This window comes from Hipposideros armiger, unplaced genomic scaffold, assembly GCF_001890085.2.
Source record: "Hipposideros armiger isolate ML-2016 unplaced genomic scaffold, ASM189008v1 scaffold_118, whole genome shotgun sequence".
Taxonomy (NCBI): domain Eukaryota; kingdom Metazoa; phylum Chordata; class Mammalia; order Chiroptera; family Hipposideridae; genus Hipposideros; species Hipposideros armiger.
In genome coordinates, this window is record NW_017731468.1 from 57,308 (window position 1) to 80,287 (window position 22,980).

At 41.1% G+C, this 22,980-nt stretch overlaps 2 protein-coding genes across 5 annotated transcripts in view; one reads left to right on the plus strand and one right to left on the minus strand.

The window, feature by feature from the left end:
- PREPL (prolyl endopeptidase like) overlaps positions 1–4,022 on the plus strand; it is a 36,160-nt gene extending 32,138 nt beyond the window's left edge. For all 4 annotated transcript variants that reach the window (XM_019647935.1, XM_019647934.1, XM_019647936.1 and 1 more), the window contains 5 exons: positions 630–846; positions 1,525–1,674; positions 2,084–2,207; positions 3,053–3,126; positions 3,500–4,022. In XM_019647935.1, the coding sequence (XP_019503480.1) occupies positions 630–846; positions 1,525–1,674; positions 2,084–2,207; positions 3,053–3,126; positions 3,500–3,589 (655 nt within the window). In that variant the 3' untranslated portion in view covers positions 3,590–4,022. The remainder of the gene's footprint in view (positions 1–629; positions 847–1,524; positions 1,675–2,083; positions 2,208–3,052; positions 3,127–3,499) is intronic.
- The window catches only part of SLC3A1 (solute carrier family 3 member 1), a 33,622-nt gene continuing 14,317 nt past the window's right edge, over positions 3,676–22,980 (minus strand). The window contains exons 5-10 of the mRNA XM_019647939.1: positions 16,098–16,217; positions 14,041–14,165; positions 12,360–12,555; positions 8,936–9,103; positions 7,797–7,913; positions 3,676–4,756 (exon numbers count right to left, since the gene is read on the minus strand). Coding sequence (XP_019503484.1) covers positions 4,316–4,756; positions 7,797–7,913; positions 8,936–9,103; positions 12,360–12,555; positions 14,041–14,165; positions 16,098–16,217 — 1,167 coding nt within the window. The 3' untranslated portion in view covers positions 3,676–4,315. The remainder of the gene's footprint in view (positions 4,757–7,796; positions 7,914–8,935; positions 9,104–12,359; positions 12,556–14,040; positions 14,166–16,097; positions 16,218–22,980) is intronic.

Consider the following 22,980-nt stretch of genomic DNA (forward strand, 5'->3'; position numbering starts at 1 on the left):
CTGCCCGTGCACATGCTGTGTCTTGGTGCCTTCCCTTTCTTTGCCCTCTGAGAACTCATACTCTTCCTTCAAGACTCAGCTTAGATATCATCTCCACCTTAAGCATTCGTGTTTCTGACTCACATATCCGTATATCCCTAACCTGACAGGTGGGTGTTCTCTCTGCTGCTTCTGTGATACCTTATGTATGCTTGTGTTATAGCAGCAACCACATTGCTTCGTAGCTGTTTTCTTTCCCCACAAAATTATGACCTTCTTTAGGGCAGGGGATTTTTGTTTGTTTATATTCTTAAGGCTTGCATTTTTAGCACAATGCCTGGTACATAGTAAGCAGACACTCAAAACTTATCTGTTGAATCCATTTTGATTGTGTATATTGGGAGTTAGCAAACTTTTCCTCTAAAGAACTAAATAGTAAACATTTTAGGCTTTGAGGCCCCCTATGGTCTCTGCTGCATATCCTGGTTGGATTTTTACCCCTAACCTTTAAAAATGTGGAAACCATTCTTAGCTCGAGGGCCATACAGAAACAGGCCTCTGGGTGGATTTGGCCCACAGGTTCACTGACCCCATCCTAAATCGTGAATATTTTTTTTCCCCACTAAAACTGTCTTGCCCTTTAATTTCAGGGGTGGTGGTGAGTTAGGCCTCCAGTGGCACGCCGATGGCCGTCTAACCAAAAAACTACACGGCCTTGCCGACTTAGAGGCTTGCATTAAGACGCTTCATGGCCAAGGCTTTTCTCAGCCAAGTCTAACAGCCCTGACTGCTTTCAGTGCTGGAGGGGTGCTTGTGGGAGCATTGTGCAATTTTAATCCAGACCTCCTGAGAGCTGTGACTTTGGAGGTGAGTACACTGTCTGACTGTTTACGGAATGGGGAGGCATAAAGGCATAGGCTGCTCTGAGAAAAAGTTTCTGTTACGTTTTACCTCAGCATAGGAGTATGACAAAGTTTTTACATTCTAAACACCAGCGGTTCTCAACCTTGCTAATGCTGCGACCCCTTAATACAGTTCCTCATGTTGTGGTGACCCCCAACCATAAAATTATTTTCGTTGTTACTCTATAACTGTAATTTTGCTACTGTTATGAATCGTAATGTAAATATCTTTTTGTTTTCCGATGGTCTTAGGCGACCCCTGTGAAAGGGTCATTCGACCCCCAAAGGGGTCACGACCCACAGGTTGAGAACTGCTGCTAAACACAGTCGTGCTGGGAGAACTTCTAAAGTTATTTTAATCCAACTACTTACCCTTTACTTATTCTCCCCTGACAGTATTCTTTATTAATTTTGAAGGATTTCCACTGAAGGATATTAATGACTATTCCCATTGATCTTTTTTTTTTTTAATTTGTAAGAACATTTAGAGTTGGTAGAAAAAGAGACAAAGCATATGTGACGCATCAGTTCCAGGAAGTCAGGCGTAGCACCCTGACTCCGGAATGCACAAGGTTCTGAAACTCATTTTACCAACCTGTTTGTCAAAGCTTAAGTTCATTTGGCTTTTTTTTTTTTTTTTTAGGCACCTTTCTTGGATGTTCTAAACACCATGATGGACACTACACTTCCTCTGACATTAGAAGAATTAGAAGAATGGGGAAATCCTTCATCTGATGAAAAACACAAGAACTACATAAAACGCTACTGTCCCTATCAAAATATTAAACCTCAGGTACTGAAAGACAGTAATGATATTGTTATCCGGAAGTGATAGAGAAGATAATCAAAAGGATGCTTACCAGAGCTGAGGCAGGAATTCTGTAGACCACGCTGTGGAGAAATTCAGTAGGACTTTAGTTGATTTGTGCATATAATACCCAAACACCTTTCAGCACCATCCCTGCTTATATTCCGCGTTTGTTTCTATAAGGTCATGGTCTCTCTGGTCAAGAAAACGCTATTCCAGGTAACAAGTAGTCTAGTACTGTGATACTGTCCATCTCTCAAAAATATCAAATAAAAAGATCTAGCATTTAGGGAACAAAAAAATTGGACGTACTTATTTTTCATAATTTGTAAGGTGAAAAAAGAACCAACCATAAGGAATAATGTAAACTCTTTGTACATCTATTTTCTGGCAGCATTATCCTTCGATTCACATCACAGCTTATGAAAACGATGAACGTGTACCTCTGAAAGGAATTGTAAACTATACTGAGAAACTCAAGGAGGCCGTTACGGAGCATGCTAAGGGCGCCGGTGAAGGTAGGCGATCCCTGGAAGCACGGAGCATAGTTAAATGGACTGTTACCTTTAGCCTGCTGCTCAGAGTAACACGTTTTATGTCCAGACCAAATCATCTGCCCGTGATTTGGGACAAATTGTTTTTCCTTATGTTGACTCCAGTTGAAGCATATATAACAACTATAACTGGCTCATCTCTTTTTCAAAGTCCAATATTAAAATAAGATAGGCAAGGCACAAAGAAAAAAAGCAAATTTAAATATGAAGTATAAATTCAAGTTGTACTATCATATCATGCGACGATTCTTTCATTTAGCAATATTATAATTGGGCCATGATTCTTGGGAACCTCTGAAAAACAGATTCTGAAGTTGGCTCTGGAGCTTCAAGTGCCCAAACTAGCTGCTTTCGTTTTCTCTAGATCCTTCCGTTTCTTTAAATAAGGACTCTTACCTTTTATCCTTGCCAAGACATGCCAGGGCCTTCTGGATGTGGGGTGGGAGGGACCCACTTACACGTTTTCAGATGGTCGCCCTGTATTCAGCTCTGTGCTGCTCTCACCGTTGGTGTAGTGTGTCCAGGTCACGGGACTCAGGTCCCGCAGAGCCAGCTGGCTTCCTCCTAGGTCGCAGCCTTCTCTGTGTGGCCCCACGTCTGTCCCACCCAGCTTCCTCAGCCACCAGCCTGCTTTCCCTGTTTCAGAAATGTGTCTTCTGCTTGCTCCCTCCCATCTCCTTGGTGGTGGTGGTGATGGTTTATGTCTTTTTTCTTCCCTATTATTTTAAGACAGCACTTGGGAGGAGAAGGGCGAAATGGCTCTCAACTGGCCAAAACCTTCTGATTGTTTCCTATGTTAACTCTTTCAGGCTATCAGGCCCCCAGTATTATTTTAGATATTCAGCCTGGAGGCAATCATGTGATTGAGGATTCTCACAAAAAGGTATGTTACCAAGCCCGGCTCGGTGGACAGATCCCCAAGTAGAGGTGGTTGTACTCAGCATTTCCGTGGGTATGGTGGGGTTTATGACAGCTGCTTCACAACCCGTCAGGTCTGTGGCTGAGACGCAGGAGGCGAGCGAAGAACACTGAGCCAATTAAGAGGAAAGGCTCTCGCTAGTACTCAGTACTTGCCAACTCTGTTACAGAAAGTAATTGAATCTTAATTGTTGGGAGCCTTCTGCCTCTGTCCCAGATAAAAGTACCCCTGCCGTAAATTGCTGACTTCGGGGTGAGGTGAAGACGGGTAGACAAAGACTTGAACACTGCAGTTTTACCACAAAGGCCTTCTAATTTTTCCAATGTGTTTCTTTTAGATTACAGCCCAAATTAAATTCCTGTATGAGGAACTTGGACTTGACAGCACCAGTGTTTTCGAGACTCTTAAGAAATATCTAAAATTCTGAAATGCTGCCTTCAGTGGGAGTTGGAAACACGCTGAAACATTTGTCTTATTCCCAGTTGGATGAGCAAAAGGGAGATTTTTTTTAAGTTAGTAAATAATTTTTAAAATTTTGCTTCTCCAAAGTTTGTTTAGTGTCCATCTCGCTTGTACTGTATCTCCTTGACAGACATGTCCCTTAACCTAGGAAAGTCGTTTTCTAACCCTGCTCCTTAAAAGGACCTGGAGTCGGGAGCGATGGAAGGGTTGGTGATAGAGCCCTTCCCCTCTCCCCAACAGAACAGCTTTGTTTTTGTCTGTTTTACTAAGATTTTCTTTGAACAGTTTACAAGTCAAGGTCCTGCCTCCCTCAGTGAACATTTTTAGACACTTTGATGGTAAGTTATCCTCTAGGTTCTGTACCTGCATTTTGGGGAATAAAAATATTCTTCACATTACAATTTATTAGGTCTTTCTAATAATCTGGAGTCCTAACATGTTCTGGTCATCTCTATTGATGCTATCTCAGTAAAGTTACAAGTTCCTCCAAGCAATGATTTTGTTTTAAACATTTTATTCTTTAAAAACATGTGAGAAACGTTCCTAAAGCACTTCCCATTCAAGGTACAGAAATAGCAAGGAATTAATGACTGTTAATAAAGTGTCCCCAGCAGTGTGCTGTACGTGACGTTGCTGCAAATGCTTGGACTAGAACAGAATGCCCGTGTCCTCATTGCTGTCATAGGGGTGCCTAACACAAGCTGTGCAGTATGTTTAATACACTGGAGTAGCATGCCCGACTGGAAACGAAACATCTGCCTCTGGAATCTGTTTGGTGGTGAAGGAGATCCTTGGTGTTGTATTCAAGGAGGAGTCCTTCTCCTTTGTCCAGCGTAATGGCTCGTGTATCAACCTCGCTTCCTTTGTTGGCAGAATTGGTACTTAACCTTATCCTCACTCTGCTGGGAATGTTTGAGATCATTTCGTTTAGATTTAGCCTTGATGAGTCTCCAAAATTCAGAACCACAAGGAAGACTCTGTCCATGCCATCCACCTCTCTCGTGTACACGACTGAGTGGCCGTCGGTCCTCACGTAGCAAAACCAGCCCCTGCTGAGCAGCAGCTCATCAGCACGAAGCAAACTTAACTCTTGATATAACTTCAGTGCTGATGTGGACTGAGTCTTCTGGACCTATTAAAAAAGAAAAAGTATTAACATGAATGTTTGATTCTAAGAGTTTTTTAAAAACATTTTTAGCATCAAATAAGAAATTTCCCCAACAAAACTTGCTTCAATTTTTTTCCCCTTAAAGTAACTACCCATTGTAAGTATTAATAAATAGATAAGAATAGTTTAACCACTGCTGATGGAAATCGCAGAGGCAGGGCTTCACCCTGTCTGGGACTCACTGCAGTGTGCGCCATGCCCTGCCTGCTGCATCTTGGCCAGAGCTCAGAGCTCGTGGAGACACCAGGTTGGACTCCACCTTAGGAATCCCAGAACAGATGTCCGTGTCTTAAGCTAATGGATATTTAACTTGCCTAAATAGAGTCCCTTTTATGCTACATTGTAACTGGCAGAAAAGCAGCCACTGTGGCCACAGACTCAGCTTTTGGTGAATTGGGGCTTCTCTCTTCTATTGTAGAATAATGTGTAATCACGTATTTCTTGCACAGCTAGTAATGAACAGAAAGTTGCAAAAAAGGATGCAAAGCAAAACGCTGCCTAAAGAGAAAGTCAGTACTTTTTTTTAAACCGTAGGAGTAATATATGTCCTTTAACAAACACTTGGGTTTATTTTATAACTACATAAACAACATCCATAATTTAATATTGTATTTCTCTTGCTTTTTTTCCCCTCTAACATTTCAGGCATCTTCTCCTGTCATTATATAACCTCCATAAATGTGATTTCAATGGCAAAATAGTCTATTAAATGGTTGGCTATACCATACTTAACCATGCCTTTTTATTTCAACATTCAAGTTTCTAATATTTTCTTATATTAGTGCCCCCCATATTTGGATTATTTATTTATCCAAAAGAGAAAGAGTATGAACACTTGATACATAATGCCAAATTATTCTTCATAAGAGCTGTTGCCAAAATGAGTGATAATGTTCATTTCATTGTATTAATATTATTGCCAGCCATGTTGATTGCTGTGGTTTTGATAGTTGTTATTTGGGGGCGGGTCCTAATGTGTAGTCTTTAATGAATATCTGAAAAATGTTTATTCTCTGTTTACCAGGTACAAAGGTATTTATGGTACACGTATATGTATATGACTTGTCAAATTATTATTAACGTTTTCTATAGCCTTAGATAATGCATGAAAAAGCACAGTTCAGTGCCACTCACATAAGAAGTGCCCAGTAAGTGTTAACAATTATTTTTGTCTACTTGATTTACCACTTTCTAAAAGTATGTTGAAGTGTATCTCTGTAATTGTGGATTTGTTAGTTTCTCTTTGCATTTCTCAAAATACTTGTTTTCATGTATCTTGAAGTTACTGTTAGATGCATAGATTCATGATTTGTAGTAAAATATTCTTTTATCAATTTTTTAAAATTGGCCTTTGTCTCATAATGCTTTTCCTATTGAATTCTATTTTGTCGGCTATTAAATATTTCCTCATCCTGCTTTTTGTAACTTTACTTTTTTTTTAATGGGAAATGCATGTACACAGTAGAAAATTCAATTATAAGAAGAAGACATAAAATAAAAAGGTTTTCTTCAGCACCATCCCCCAGCTTGCCAGTTCCTCTTTCAGAGGTAGACACTACCACTGGTTATGTAGTCTTTCATTGTTATGTATCATGCAATGATCCATTCTGTGCCATGCAAACATACATAGATAGACATACTTTTTATTTCTTTATACAAACAGCATGTTACCATTCTGTGCCATGTATTCTTTAGTACATGTTAGAGATGGTCTCATCAATGCACACAGAACCTCCCTCATTGTTTTTAAAAGTTGCACCCTAGTCCATCGTATAGATTAACCAGAATTGATTCAACTGGTTTTCTACTGATGAAGCATTTAAATCATTTCCAGAGTCCTCTATTAAAAACAGCAGAGATCCTTGAATAGTTATCATTTTCCACATGTGCAAGTGTTCCTAGGTACAGACTTCTAGGAATGAAATTACATGGTCAGGATGTGTGTGCATTTTTTTGTTTTGATAGCTATAGCCAAAAAGGAGGCAAGCTTTCTTTTTGTTAGTATTTGCCTTCGCTATCTGTATTTTAATTCTGTCTTTTTGTTTAGCTATGTCTCTTATGTAGGGTTTTGTCTTTCTGAGAATTTTTATCTTTTAGTAGGTAAATTTAACCCATTTATATTTGTGATTACCATGTTTAGACATAATCCTTACAGCTTTAGTTTATCTTTTATTTATAGTTGTACTATTTTTTATTGTCTTCCTTTTAACTTTATTGAATCAATTGGTTTTCTTTATGTAATTTTTTTCCCTTCTAATGTTCTTTGAAAATTATAGTTATATCTGTTCTTCTAATGGTTACCCTTAAAACTGTAATGGCCATTTTAAAACATATTTTAGTGTTATCCTTCAAATTACAATGGCCATTTTAAGATATATTTTAATGTTCTATATCTCTTCTATATCTGCTGTCCAGTATGGTAGCCACTATCTACTGAGCACTTGAAATGTTGCTAGTGTGACACAGGAACTAAATTTTTCTATTTAATAGTCACAGTGTTTAGGAAATTGGTTAGCTGAACTTGGCAAGCTTGACGCCATGAGAACAGAAAATAGTATAGGCAAAAACCAGAGACTATATACTTTTTTAGAACAGCAATTATTTTTAGGAATTATTCATGTCTTCAGTTTACCCTAGGTTGATTGACTGATCTCCTTCTTTCCTTCCTTCCTTCCTTCCTATTGAGGAGAGGAAAGGAGGAAGGATAGCTGGGCGTGCTGAAAAACCTCCATAAAGTTTCCTTAATAGCTCACAGTTCTTAGTCATTCCATTGAAGAATTGCATATTCTGTATGCTACTTCAGATGGTACGCTTCTGTACCAGTCTGTATTTTCACAAAAGCATGACTTGCAAACTCCTTAAAAATGAAAACTGCAAGAGAACTCTACGCAACTGATTTAAAGAGCATCAGCTAAAGTTTTAGACTCAGGGTGAATATATGTTACCAGCACGGAAACTCATTTCCTGTTTCTCGAATCAGCATAACATTTTCATTGATACTTACATCAACATTCACAGTGTGGTAATCTGAGCTGGTGGGTAACCAGGTGTGACTGCCTTCAGAAAAGCCAGCATTTGAGCTATTGTCCCACTGCATTGGTGACTTTGAGAGAAGGGTATCCTATGTCAAAAGATTATAAAGAGAAAACAGTGGTCTGTTTATTAAAAGAAATGTTTTTTGGCCATGATTTACTTCATAATTATTTAATTTCCTATATTTCTTAGCTAGTACTTGTACTCATTAGCATTCATATAATGAAAAGACCTTAACATTTAATACATAAACCAGTTTCACAATATAATTTTAAAAAGCTAATATCCTGAGTCTAAATAGACTATACTAGCTGAACTTCAATACATGCTTGGAAGCTTTGCTGCTTTTCCCTAAAAAATGAGTAATACAGGATTTCAAAATGTGCCATGACCAACTCATTCTACTGTGATACAGTGATGGTGAATTCACATATGCAGCCATGAACAACTGAGCCTAACTTTTCTATCCTCTTTTACCCAGCCTGGTTACGGTATTTATTGTACACGAGTGCACACACAGATTTAGGAGCTAAAATAAAAAAAGTTTCACTTTGACTAAATATTGGGAAATTGGATCTCATAGAATTGAAAGCTAATCGTACAGATTACAGGTTCAAGGTCATTCATCTACCCAGCAACACAATTATTAGATCCTAGCCTCAACAAAAAAACAAAATGTAAAGCACTCAAGTCTGAGGCTGTGCATTACGTTTGTCAACATAAATGAAGAATCTTGGTGCTATAGTCAAGTGAAATCTAGCAATACAGACAAGCACTATAATTAATGTTCCTAACTCCATGTTTCAGGTAGAGGGCAATCAATAATATTCCAAACACAAAGCACTGGTTTTCAAATTTTAGTGTGCCTAAGAATCAGCTGGAAAACGTCTTTACAATGCAGATAACTGGGCTTTACACAAGCAATTCAGTTGTGTGTCTCAGGAAGCAGCATTTTCAACAAGCTCCCCAGCCAAGAAAGCTGAGAATTCTCACTAGCAGTAAGAAAGAAAAGCAAAGTCATGATTTTCAGCTGTAGACTAGGAATAGTAAACTCTTTGATTTGGCAAAAGAGTACATGGCATGGTGCTTGGGTAAATTGTGCTAACTTACGACATTATAGCTTTCGTTGAGATTTGTGGCTACAATATTTCCCATTCCTATTTCTTCCCCGTAGTAAGTTATGGGAGTTCCAGGAAGAGTAAAAAGCAGCATGTTCATGATGTTGATGTATTCTTTCCCGAAACGAGAAGTCAGCCGGGCGCTGTCTGATCCACCAAGCTGAAAGGCAAATATTTTTAAGAGCATAGCTCTACACACAGTTTTCCAGAAGATTTACCCTATTTAACAAAAAGTTCACAAGGCAGAAAAACAAGATTACCGTGTTTCCATGAAAATAAGACCTAGCCAGAGAAGAAACCCTAGCATGATTCCTCCAGGATATGGAGGGCACGCACCCCTCACATGAGGGTGTTATGATCTGTTTCAGGGAGAAGGGCACCTTTCCCACAAACTCCTTCAGCTTAAAATATTCAGTATGCCAAGGTGCCGTATTTTGGCACCTAAAATCATGCGAGGGCTTATTTTCCGGCTAGCGCTTCTGTTTGGGGAAACGGTACCATGGGTCCCTCGGTATCCGCAAGCCTGGATTTGAGTCCCAGACCTACTAGTTGCTGCGTAACTAACCAAATGACTGTCTTGGCCATTACAATCAACACAGATTTACTTCCTGATGACTTTGCAAGTAAGATAAAATTTATGAGGGCGCATATCAGTATCTTGCCACCTTTGGATAAGAGAACATTGACAGGAAACAAAAATGTTTCCCCTGTAGAGCGCAGGACAAGGACAGACCAGGTGGGAGAAAGACCTGCTGTGTGTGTGACTTGAACTCTTCAAAACAAATTTTAAATTAAAAGATAAATCAACTTTTATAAAGAAATTTACACAGTCCACCAGGAAATTTTATAAAGTTTCTATGTTACATGTTCTAAATACATAATATCTAGTCCTTATTTAAGAGTTTATTTAAATCACCTAACAACTCCCTCTGTTATAGCACAACTCTGTCTCATGTGCATGTGCTGAGTATGGCACTTTTCTGCTTAAAAAGTACTTTCACACCTACGTTATGTCTTATATATTACAAATGATGAAACAAACTCTGAGAAACCATCATTTATTCAAGTTGGAGTATGAGGCAGAACGAGCCTTTGAACTTGAACCTGAGAATAGGAACTTGGTTGCTACAATTCAGAAAAAGGGAGGCTGCCTTTTTTTTTTCCTTTTGATGTACTAAAAATTTTCAATTATCTTTTATAGACCATTGTAAAGCATTTTTCTATTTTGAAAGCCAGAAAATTAGGCCAGATTTTTATTTCATTATCTTAAGAGCATCTGATAAGAAACCCTGTGATTTTCAAGCCTTTTGGACCTAGAGTACTTTATTTTTCAGAACTGAAGAAGTATTTCCAGGGGTCATTCACAGGAATGAACAGAGATCAGGGCCTCTCAAAGGCTGAGAGGTACCAGTCGCCTATGATACCCACGACTTTAAGTATATAAAAAAACAAAACAGGTGCTAAAGCTACATTATAAAATTTGTGACTTCTGGAATGATGGCGTAAGGACCTCCAAAAATCGCCTTGAAAGGAGCATACTGGCAAGAACAAACAATCCACATTTTCAGAATTCTAGAAATTAAAGTCTTGGAACAATCCAAGAAGTATGTATTCAAGAAAAACAGCTGGGGCTGGCCGAGTGGCGCGTTGCTAAGAGCTGGCTTGGGATGCCAGAGGGCCCCGGTTCGGATCCCACATAGGGCCAGTGACACTGCCCTCCACAGCTAAGATGCTGAATAACAGCTCAACCTGGAGCTGGGCTGCCGTGAGTTGCCGGCGACGGCGTAGGCTGCAGCCCCTGCTGCAGTGGGTTGCCATGGGCTACCGTGTGTAGCCAGCAGCCAGCGTGAGCGGCCGTCCAGAAGCCGGCAACTGATCTGCCTCGCCTGGGAAGAGCGCAATGATGGTGCCAATTTGGGCCAGTGAAGCAACGTCCTCCACAACTAGACTGAAGAACAAAAGGACAGCAACTTGTCTGTTCCCCTTCCCCCAATTCCCCAATAAAAATAAATAAATAAAATCTTTAAGAAAAAAGAAAAACAGCTGGATCTCAGAACAGCAAGCTTTGTGTCATTTTAACTTACCCTTATTTCCTGCCCTCAGCTCTATGACAGCCTTGAAACCCAACAGTCTTGCCACTACAGTAGGTGTGAAAACCAGCAGCCTAACAGCCACAGGAGGGGCAGAATACGTTTTGCATTCTACAGAAGCTTCGTCTCTAAAGAACTGTCACTATCTGACCCTTCTATCAGCCTTTGGTTGGTTGTTTTCTTTTATCTGGCCTGACTGTGTGCAAATAGCCCTACGCCCAACGCATTTGCCAAAAACAACCAACAGTAGTTTTTTTAATGTTACACCTGCCTGAGGTGGTGATACCAACGAGGCCTGAACAGATTCTGACCAAAACACTTAAAAGAAAGGCTAGGGAATGAGATGCCCATAAGGAGCTCTGACATATTCCTGGAATGTAGGATGCTACTCCCATGTTCAGGGCTGTGCGATGCCCAGGGAAAAGCTGAGAAAAAGGCTCTCCTCTCCCCTCTGGCTGACCTTGAATCTGTGCAAACAGAAAGTGAAGACTAAGAGTTACAAACTGCCTGCCAGAGTGTTGACATCATACCCCAACGGGCACACACACGGCCCCTCAGCAAAGGCTGGGAGACTCAGTTTCAAGGCATTGAAGGAATCTCCAAATAGTAGGGGACAGATTAGCTGGCCAAGCGGAGACATTATTGGCCACACAATAAAGAACACAAGAGTTTGGAGACCGATCCAAGGAAGTCACTAAGGAAACAAACAACAACCAGCTCTGTGGAGGGAAGACTGATTGCCAGAATTTGCACATTACATTTTTAAAAAGACCCAGTTTAAAAACAACGACAAAATGAATACAAGACATGCAAAGAAACAGGGCAAGTATGGCCCATACATAATGAGGGATAAGCATTCAATAGGAAATAGGACCGAGGAAACCCAAACACCTAACATACTGGACAAAAACTTTATATCAACTATTCAAAGATCTAAACTATAGCTAAAGAACTTAAAAGAAAGTATGAGAACAATGTCTCATCATATAGATACTATCAATAAAGAGAAATTATGAAAAAAACATGGAAATTTCCGGTGAAAAGTACGTAACAAATGAAAAATTCACTGGAGGGGCTTGACAGATGTGAACTGGCAGAGGCATCAGCAAACCTGAAGACAAATCAATTGAGATTATCTAGTCTGAGAACCAGAAGGAAAAGAGGGAAGAAAAATGACAAGAACCTGGTCAGACGCGGGGACAGGCCTGGCTCACTAAACAATCACTGAATACGGGAAGGGCGAAGGTCACCAACAAACAGATACACCCCATGTTTTAGACGTGACTCACCAGCACCAGATGAGCTGAGCTGGGCATGAGGACTTACCATCCAATTGGGCCATTTTCCTTCCGGCATGCGTTCCATCCAGGACGTGATAACCTCGAACACACTGTTCCCAGAAGGTGTGTCTAGCCTAGTGAGGAAATCGTTGAAGGGAAAGTCTGCTTCTTGGATAAAAGGCAGCCCATAGTACATCATGGTCCTGTCAATGCTGTCTCCATAGGCTTCAGTCCCCATGAACCTGTAAGAGTTGGCAGGGTGCAGTGCTGTCAGGGCCTGGCAGAAGACTGGGAAAGTGCTTGTATCTGATCAACGAGGTGTGGGGATGAATGCACACACCGTATCAGGCTGGGGCTCCCTGGGAAGCGTAGTCAAGCCAGATGACCAAGAAATGACACGCTGGGTCACCTGGTCAGTTGCTTATTGTAATAAACCCAAAGACAAGCCTAACATTAGGCCATGTCTAAGTTAAACACATTTAGATCTCAGTCAATATTGTTCTTTCTTAATCTGATAAAAACTCAGTGACTTCAGGAAGACTTCTTTAGAAGTTCTCATCACTCCACGTAGAACTTACATTATACGTCTGCTATCAGGTAAGGGGGTGTTTGCTTTCTGTCTGTCATCTTTCACTCAGCACTCTTTTTGAGATTAATTTATGCCACTTCATGAATTGGAAAGTTCTTTATTGTTGCTGAATAAGTACAATGCAATCGTATGAATAAATAATCAGCATGGATACAAAAAAAGGGGGAAAATGGGAGGGTTCCAAAAAACTTCCCCTTGTATTTGAATCCCTGTGTAGTCTCACTATTACTGGGGTGCACTCTTGAGTTACTGAAAACCAGACACTCTTCAGGGAGGACAGATGCCCCTGACATGCCCCACATCAATGCTGGCTCTAGGTGGCTGAGACCCTACATTAATGGTGAAGTACATAGTATCTGCAGCCCAAGTGTTTCACTTCCAGTCCCATCTCTGCCATTACTACATGTGTGACCATTACCTGCATGCTCAGAATCTGTTTTCTCGTCTGTAAAATGGAGATAGTCAGGGCCTACTTTAAGGAGGAGAGATTTCTCCTTTTCTATTGATTCTATTTGGTGATTATATAAACATTGTAAGAGTTAAGTTTATTTATTATGTGCTAGGCACTGTTTTAAGTGCTTCCTATATATTATGTCATGTAATCTCACAACAGCCTTATACAGGTGTCACCATCACCTTGTAATTGATGAGAAAACTGAGACTTATGTTAACTAACCACTCCACGGTCACACAGCCATTGCACAGGACTCCATCTCAGGCCCATCTGCTTCCAAAGCTGTGTTCCTAACCATTGTGATCTATGTTTAGTTGAAACATGGATTCATACTGTAGAAGGATGCTAATAGGTCAAATAATAATGATAAAAATAATGATAGCTAACATTTAGATAATATGTTATCTTTTCATTTTCATAAAATTCCTGTGAAGTAAATACTGTGATTAGCATCATTTTACAACAGAGGAAACAAAGTCAGCAAAGATAAGCAACATAAGAGAATATACCAGGCACTGGTACATTCTAATCGAGTTACAATACATTTATAATTATGCTTTTTATAATTATGGTTTGTTAAATTATAACTTGAACCACGTGACAATGTCTGGACGTGAGGGATAAACTGCTGCACCTGTGGAGAATGGAAGCGTGTCCTGTGGTTACCTATATCTCCCAGGTTACCTGTATCTCCCAGGCTCCCTGCTGTGTTGGTCCATCATCTGCCGGAAGCTGCGGACGATGTCATGCATTCCCTCCTGGGTGGTGGTGAAGTCGTGGTACAGCTCAGAGTAGTGTGTGACTGTGTCCTTTGAAAACAGGACAGCACGGTTACCATCATTGCACATGTCAGATGCCCATCGCTGTTCTTAATGTGAATAGACTTGTCTCTTCAGAGGGCTCAAGCTGAGCCACACGTGCTCAGAGATAATCCTAGGACTTTCAATGCTCAAGGGGTTTCATGGATGGAGAACATCCGTGACTATTAGTACTTCATCTGATGCTTTTATTAATTATAAATCTAGTAAACAAATGGTACTGAACATCTAAAAATTGGTAACAAATATATTTAACCAAACGATCCTCCTAAACATTTGATTGTCCTACATGCTCCAGACATTTTTAAAGGCAAACAAATTTTCTTAATGATTATAGAGCTCATTATTACACCTATAATTACCTGCTAACAAAATTATTAATATGCATTTAAATTTCTTTCTTTACCACTTCTATCTTTTACTGTTATACTTTCCTAGGGTTTCAGAAATTTGTCCTGATGTTCATTCTATGCCTTCCTAGGGTTACAATAATCTAGAATCCAAAGAAAAGATTATTCCAAACACAAACACGAGAGTATGTAAGTCCTAGAATGAATGTGGACAGGCTAGACAATCCAAACCTGAGTTGCCATCTATTCAGTGAAGTCAGCACCACCAACCACCACCACCACCCTGGCCCACTTTTTTGTTGTTGTTTTTTGTTTTTTAAATAAGTGAACTTCCTTTGCTAGGTCAAGTGAAAATTTTTGGACTCTTAGGTCTCCTCCTGAAATTACATGTTCTTTAAGTTTTTCTTGGATAGCACACAAAGCCCACTGTTCTGATCATTTGTCATGACTGGACAAAAAGTGCTGCTTTCTGGGGCAGCTGACTAATGCATCACATTTTGCTTTCATTTTTCCTTTTTATTGAAAATCATGTGCCAAAAAAAATGGCTTAATCATAAACCTTTGTTTCATGATGTGCTCTCATAAATAGCCCATGCATGGCTAAGTTCTCTTTAGTTAATGGATTTGTTTTAGTGAAATAAGTACCCATAAATCTATTACCCAGGACAAAAGCTAGGAGCTTGATAATCAACTTGATAACCATATGAATTTCATTTTACTTGTTTAACTTTATAAAAAAGGGCATCATGTTGTATATATATATATATATTTTTTGCTACACATTACATTACTAAGATTCACCCATATTACTGTGTGTCACTTTATTTTGTCATTCCATTATGTTAAATTCCATACAAATCCATTATTTTGGAATGCACTTTAGGACTACTGTCTACTTGGCCTTGAAAACAGAGTGACTAGAATGGTGGTCGACCAGAGGAATAGAGTGACATGTGGTTACCATCTCTCATGTGACATGGAGGGAAGGTTGAGAATCCCTGATGTAGAACCACAGAGAGGCCACATTCTATCGTGTGATAGGCTTGGTTTGTAATTCCATTTGTCACCCCTGTGACCCCTGAAAAGTTAATTTCTCTGAGATTTGCTAAATAGGGATCCTGAAACCACTCTCATAAGATGTTGAACATACTAAAGTAAACAGCACATAGCATACAACAGACACTCATAAGTGTTAGCTCCTTTCCCTTCTACCTGTGTGTTCCTTAATGACTACAAAAGTGCCTGGGGAACTTCGGCCTCCTCACTTGAGCTTGAGTGAGAAGACAAAACTGTAGGGAGTAGCTGTGGCCCTTGGTGGAGTCTATATGGTCCATGCCCTCAGAACCCTTGTCACCTACCAGACTCCTCCAGGGCTCCCTCACCCCTGAAGGAACCAGTGGAAACATCTGGTTGTATGCATTTGAAACTCCTCTGTATTTCCTAAAGAAAACGACTCAAAGCACTTCCTACAGGACAGGACAGAACTCATCTCTGGTAATTGGTGTCTAAGACAAAGAAAGAAAACACTGATGACATTTTCAGAAAAGGAAAAAAAGAATACTAAAAACTTTACCGGGATTTGGGTCTTGTTCACTTGGGCCTCATCTCTCAGGTGCTTTGCTTCTAGAAGAAATTTCACAGCCTCAAAACTAAAACCATCAACCCCCTTGGCGAGCCAGAACTGTATAATTTCCTAAAACAAAGAAGTAAAATGGTTACATTAACTACACATTATAATTTTTAATAAAGGTTTTGTCTGTTAATAAAACAGCCATCTCCATATACAAAACATGCACTGTACTCAGTGTATTTTTATCTATTTAGCATAGCAGTGTCTCAGTACAATGAACTCTCAATAACTGCATGTATGGACTCCCATACTTCCCTCATATTTGAATTCACCATGTTACGTATGTAATTGATGTTATGAGCATGTTACCAAAGTTTAAAGAACACTCAGAATGAAAGGTAGGAAGGACACAGGAGAAACCGGGACATACCTCATCTCCCTCATGCCCAGGTCCTTAAAGATCATTCCAAACAGAAAACCAGTTAAGCTGGTCATGAAGGGCCCTTCCACCAGACTGGGAGGTTCTGGAGGGAGTGTGCAGCTGTCATTGCTGTTTCCCTTGCCTCTGACAGAGCCTGGTACTTAGTGAACCAGTCAGGGAATGAAAGAATGAAGTAATGAGCCCAAATGAGTCAAATATGGTGTGATATTGTTGGGACACTAAAGAAATACAGCATGTTCCCTGGCTTCGAGGCATCTACAGAATAGTTGGGGACACATGAGACATGAGAGGGTTACCTAATAATGCAAGGCAGGGCACAGTTCAACATGAGGGCAGACTCCTCTGTCTATAGGGCTGTTGGAACTCCAAGATCAAATTTAACATGGGTGGGCATGATCAGGGAAGGAAGAGGTAGAGCTTGAACTTGGCCACTGAGATTTCATCAGGAAGTGAGATCAGGAAGAACATTCTGGGCTGTTTGTGGAACAGAATGAGCCAAGCATGGAGGCGGAGACTGACGTGGCTTGTATTGGGACAGTTGGGAGGACCAGGTGGCCTTGAAAAGCAGAGGGCCTACGTCTCAGCTCCCCATCCCACCCTGAGGCTGCCCCTCCCAGCTCGGCCTCCTGCAGCACTGACCACAGGCTACCCTTCTGCAAAGGGACAATGTCTCTAGGAATGTATTGATCACATTAGAGCAGAACCACCTGTAATTCAAAGTACTAGAGTTAAGTAGCCAATTTTCACCTATTAGGAGAACAGAGCCATAGATCCCAAAGGAGGACTATCCCAAAAATCCCATTTGGTTTGAAGTGTTTCTTATATCTACATCTGAACACAGGATCTCTAGAGGGCTGCAATTCAAGGGTCTCGAAGGTTTCTATAGGCAACACAAGGGTTCATAACTGCTGCGGTCAATTCCCTTTAAGGTGGCATTTTTGAATGGCAAAGCTTGAAAAATGTGTTCAAATCTAACAGCAGGCTCTGCCGCTCACAATCCTTGCCATGGACACAATTTACCCTAATAACCCTACCGGGCCCTACTCAATGGAATTTTTCTTTGGGGCCCAACACCCACAGATTTGTTCTTACTATTAGTAATAGCTTCTTCTTACCAAATTCATTCATTCAGTAAGTATTTGAGTTCCAACTCCGGGCCAGGCACTTAGCTAAGCCCTGGAACTACCAACCATGAGCAAAACACAACAGATAACAGCCCTGGGTCTCCCGAGTTTGTTTTTTATAGAGTCCCCAACTAGACAATCAAATTGCAATGCAAAAATATTTCAGTCAAAGACTTAAAGGAGAGGAACATGGTAATACAAGAGGGGAAACAACAGGATTTCCCCAGGAGCACTGCAGGATGGCAAGAAATGCAGGCATTTGAGAGGCTGAGCTAGAGACTGTAGCTCCAGGAGCTGACTGGTCATGAAGCTCACCAAGCTTAAGCTTCCGGACGCCTCGCTTGCACTGGCCCCTTCCTACCCACCTTCTTTTCTCCTTCTACAGACACACTCGTTTTTCTGTACCAAATTGTACACTCTTTTAAGAAGTCCCCAAATTTTTACGGGCTTCAGACCCCACTCAGCCGGCGCCCACCCCCAGGTGGCACTGTTCTTTCCAAGCGGGAACAATGGAAGAGGAGGGTCAGGTGGGGGTGAGGCAAAACAGCTGTCATCCATCCAGGCAGCCTCTGATGAAAATGTGGAGGAACATCAAACACCATGCTGTTGTAAACATGAAGCTTTTGAGCACTGAGTCCCTAGACCAGGGGTCGGCAAACTTTTGAGACGGAAGACCAATCCTGTCCCTCACAACAATTTAAAAATGATTCGAGAGCCATAAAACAAATGAAATCACCATTATGTGAATAATAACCTTTAAAAATTTTATAAATGAAACTATGATAGTTTTATTTTCATTTTCAATTTTACTTCAGAGCCACATGTATGTACCCAAAGAGCTGTATGTGGCTCGTGAGCCGCAGTTTGCCGACCCCTGCCCTAGAATAAACCTACTAGTTCTCTTCACTGGGTCCTTGTTCACTTTGGGGTTCTCAGCCTCGTTAACTATTGACCCATTAAAGAATGAGAAATGTGTGCCCCAGCAAAGGCGTATGGCCCTGGCTAGGGTTTTTGCTTTAGTGCAACGAGATATTATCATTGTTTGATGAAGCAAAACAGCAAGAGCTGGATGCTTATTTCTGAGAGTCATTTTAAATGCTGAGGTTTTCACTCACATAATCGAAAATTTTCTCTCGAAAAATATTAGCTTTGTGCTATTTATTCTCTTGACCAGGTGAGAAAAGAGAGCCCCGATTTTAATCACTAACACGCCCTTTACTCCAATTAAGCTCCCAGGGTGCCAGGTGTGCAAATGGGCACAGAGCCTGGTTCCACCAGGTCTGGGTGGCCCATGTAGGCACCATGGAACTCTGGGGACAGTACAGCGTGTCCCCAATTCCTGTCTAACTCCCAAGACAGCACGCAATCCTTGTTTTTCACCGGGCACCTGTTTATTCTTTTCTCCTTAAACAACTCACTGCTCTGAGTAGAAAAGGGATGATTAGATTTCGACATTACTGATATCCAAATTCACAAACTCTTGAGGCAAGTCTTTCAAGATGACTGAAGTTCCTGGGCCCGTTTACCTAAAAAGCCAACTTCAGGAAATAGAGAAGCTCCGCTCTTACATGTGATAAGACATCCTCTGATTATGACCTAAACCCCAGGTCATCCATCTCAGGAAGGAATGAGAAAGTGTAGGATACTTCAGAAGCACAGAGAGAACACTGTATCTTCTGTGTACAGGCAAAGGGAAGAAAACTGACCGTAGTGCTGCTCAGAAATCTTGGTAAAATGCTTTGCTATGCCCTCCAGGAGCCAGCTGGGAGTACAGGAAGGATGAAGTGATCCAGAATCTGAGTCCTCCCAATACCATCCCACCTCCCCCACAGTCCAGCTGTATGAGTTAGAGCATCAGCATGACCTCCCTGAACCTTCAGTAACATAATACCCACCTGAAGGTTTTCTGTGAGGTAAATGAGACATTGATGCTGGAGTCAATTCACAGTTTGGTCATTATAGTAACTGATCACTCCACCACGTTTGGCACTGCTGACTAAACTCACCTAGAAATCCTCATATCCCTTAGCTCCACGACACCCCGCTCCTGGTTTGCCACTCCTTGTCTGTCTACTCAGCAGTCCTTTAAATGTTAGTGCTCCTTGGGGTTCTATCTCACACCTTCTCTTCATTTCACTTCACAACAGTATTTACTCATTTATTGAGTTTCTATCCATTTATTGATTATTTAACAAGTACTTATAGAATAAGGAATACATGTCCTAAGTGCTTTACAAAGGTTCAACCCTTTAATCCCCAAACAACCCTACAAGGGATGTACTATTATTGTTCCTATTTTACTAAGGAGGGAACTGAGGCAAAGGGAAAAGGACCTTGGCCAAGGTCATACAGTTAATAAGTGGGGATACCAGGATTGGGGCCCTATGGCACCCTTACCCATTTGCTGTTTTGTTTTGTTTTTATTAGAAGATCTGACAACACCTGGCCCTCATTCCCACATAATCAGCTCGAACTAAGTTGCAGTTGATCCCCTTGTTCATCTCAGCCAGCCGAGCTCTCTCACTGATAATTACCTCCTGACATCTGTAGGCGCTGTCCATATGTCAACAAATCCCAAAGTTTTCTCTCTAGACCACACATGTCCCTGAGTTCCATGTTGTTATAGTCTACTGTCTATTGAACACTGTGATGTCCCATATTGTTAAATGAGGGAATGATTTATCATTAAGTGCCTGGCACATTGGAGGTGCAATAAACAGCACAGTTACCATCATCAAGCACAGAGCTGGTTTATTGAGCAGGTAGTGAGTACATTTTGTTTTGAATTGAGCTGACTGTCTCCAGCAACACCATGCTCAGTAGGGGTGGAGCAGAACTGACATTTATGCTCTGGATTTAAGCTGGCAAGGCATCTGGGCTCCCTTTCCCCGCTGCTGTGAACACACTAAGGATCCCCTACTCCAGGGCTCAGAATCCCCTCCCCCACAGCAAGCCCAGGGTCACACTGAGTGCCCCAGACATGACATCGGAGCATCTGGAGTGCCCTCCATCCTATGCCTCTAACCCACTGGGTTACTTTACTTCTCTGGGCCTCTGTTTTCTTCTTTGTCAAAGAAGGGATTTGGAGGGCAAGTGAAAACCAAAGTGAGTGGAAAAGTACTACATGTATATATATATGTATATACTATATATACTATATATACTATATACTATATATATAGTATATATATATAGTATATAGTATATATACTATATGTATAACTCCCACATTCTCCAAGAAGTTTTCCTGACTTTTCTAGAAGACAGCACTCAAGTCTGGAGAGGTACATGGCAGAGCCAAGTCCCCTGATGACCAGTGCAAGGCAGAGGACAAAGAGGAGGGACAGGAGGGTGCCCTGTGCTGGGTGTTCCCTGCATGCCAGCCTCCCACTGTGCAGATAATCGGAAATCTGGAGGGAGCCAGGAGGGAGAAGGCTCAGGCTCCTTGAGTGCAAATTGCTTTGCAAGCAGCAGTCATTCCAAATGCCTCCCCTCCACAAATTCTCTGGGTTACAAATTATTAACCTGCTTAACTACTGCAGAGAAAAGTGCTGGTGGGGGCTGGAGGTGGGGGGTGTCAGGGGGGTGGCGGAAGTCCCTTTCATGTGAAAGGTCACTTTCCAGGAGCAAAGAGCCTTCCCTTCTTGGCCTTCCTTATTTATGTCTAAACCAACCCTACATACAATATCTAACCTCTCAACAGGAGGCAGTAATGATTCATCCCCAAAGGGACTGCATCCTGCAAGACGAGTAAATAAGGCTCCTATTTACGCACCCCACTACTTGCAGGTGCAAGAGAACAACTGGGGTAGGCAGGAATTATTAATGTATCAGCTGGCACATTTGGGCATTTATCACACTTGTCTAACATCTCTAGACAATCCATCTCTATTGCCACAAGGAGCCTGGAGAAATCCACTGAGAAATCTCACTGCCTGATACACCAACCAGATTATACTCATCTTTATGAATGTCCAACTGAAAACCTTCTTGAAAAAAAAGTGTGTAGGAAAAGTGAGGGACAGAGAGAGAAAGAGGTGGCCTCGAATCAGGTGTGGAGATGTGGTTAAGAATGAGGACTCTGGCGCCCCAATGCTTGGGTTTGAATCCTGCCCTTTCTCTCCCCAGGTGGGTGACCTCACCTCTTTAAGCCTCAGTTTTCTTCTCTGTAAGATGGTCGTAATCTCCTAAATTAGGCTTGTTCTGAACATTAAGTGAGATGATCCAGGTAAAGCTCTTGGCTCAACGTAAGTGCCTAAAACGTGTGCATGGGGGTGTGTGGGTGTTAGTGATAGACAAGCAGAGAGTCTACACACCACCAGAGAAGTTTAAAATTAGCCCCCAGTTAGTCGGCTGACTGTATCTACCACCCCCCAGCCTCCCAGCCCCCCACTTCCCAATGAGACAACGCTGCCCTGACAAAGTGCCCACTTCTAGAACATACCCCAAAGCAATCCATCTAAATTCTGCAAAGCATCAAGCATATATAGTAATAACAGCCTCAACACTAAGGAGTCTATAGGAACACATTTAACAAAAGAAATGCAAGCCTCGTACACTGAAAACTACAAAACATCGTTGAAAGAAATTTAAGACCTAAAGAAGTGGAAAGATAGCCTGTGTTCATGGATTAGAAGACTTCCTGTTAAGGTGGTAATACTCCCCCAAACCGATGCACAGATGCAGTGCAATCCCCATCAAAATCCCAGCAGCAGGCTTCTTGCAGAAATTGACAAGCAGACCCTAAAATTCACATGGCTCCAGAATAGCCAAACAACCTTGAAAAAAAAAGATGTTGTAGGATTCACACGTCCCAATTTCAAAACTTACTCCAAAGCTATACTACCCAGACAGTGTGGCCCTGACGTAAGGACAGATATATAGATCAATGAACAGAAGAACAGAACTGAGTCCAGAAATAAACACTGGCATTTATGGTCAATTGATTTTCAAATGGGTTCCAAGACAGTGCAATGGGGAAAGAATAATCTTTTTATTAACACATGTTGCTGGGATAACCGGGGAGTGACATGCCCAAGAATAAAGTTGGATTTCTTCACACCATACATTAAAAGTAACCAAAAAATGGATCAGAGACCTAAATGTAAGAGCTTAAACTATAAGACTCTTAGAAGAAAGCATAGGAGTATGTCTTTATGACCTTGGGTTAGACAATGGTTCTTCAATATGACACTAAAAGCACAAGCAATACATTTTTTAAAAAATAGATAAATTGAACATCATAACAATTAAAAACTCTTATGCTTCAAAGGGAACCATCAACAAAGTAAAAAGGCAACCCACAGAATGGAAGAAAATT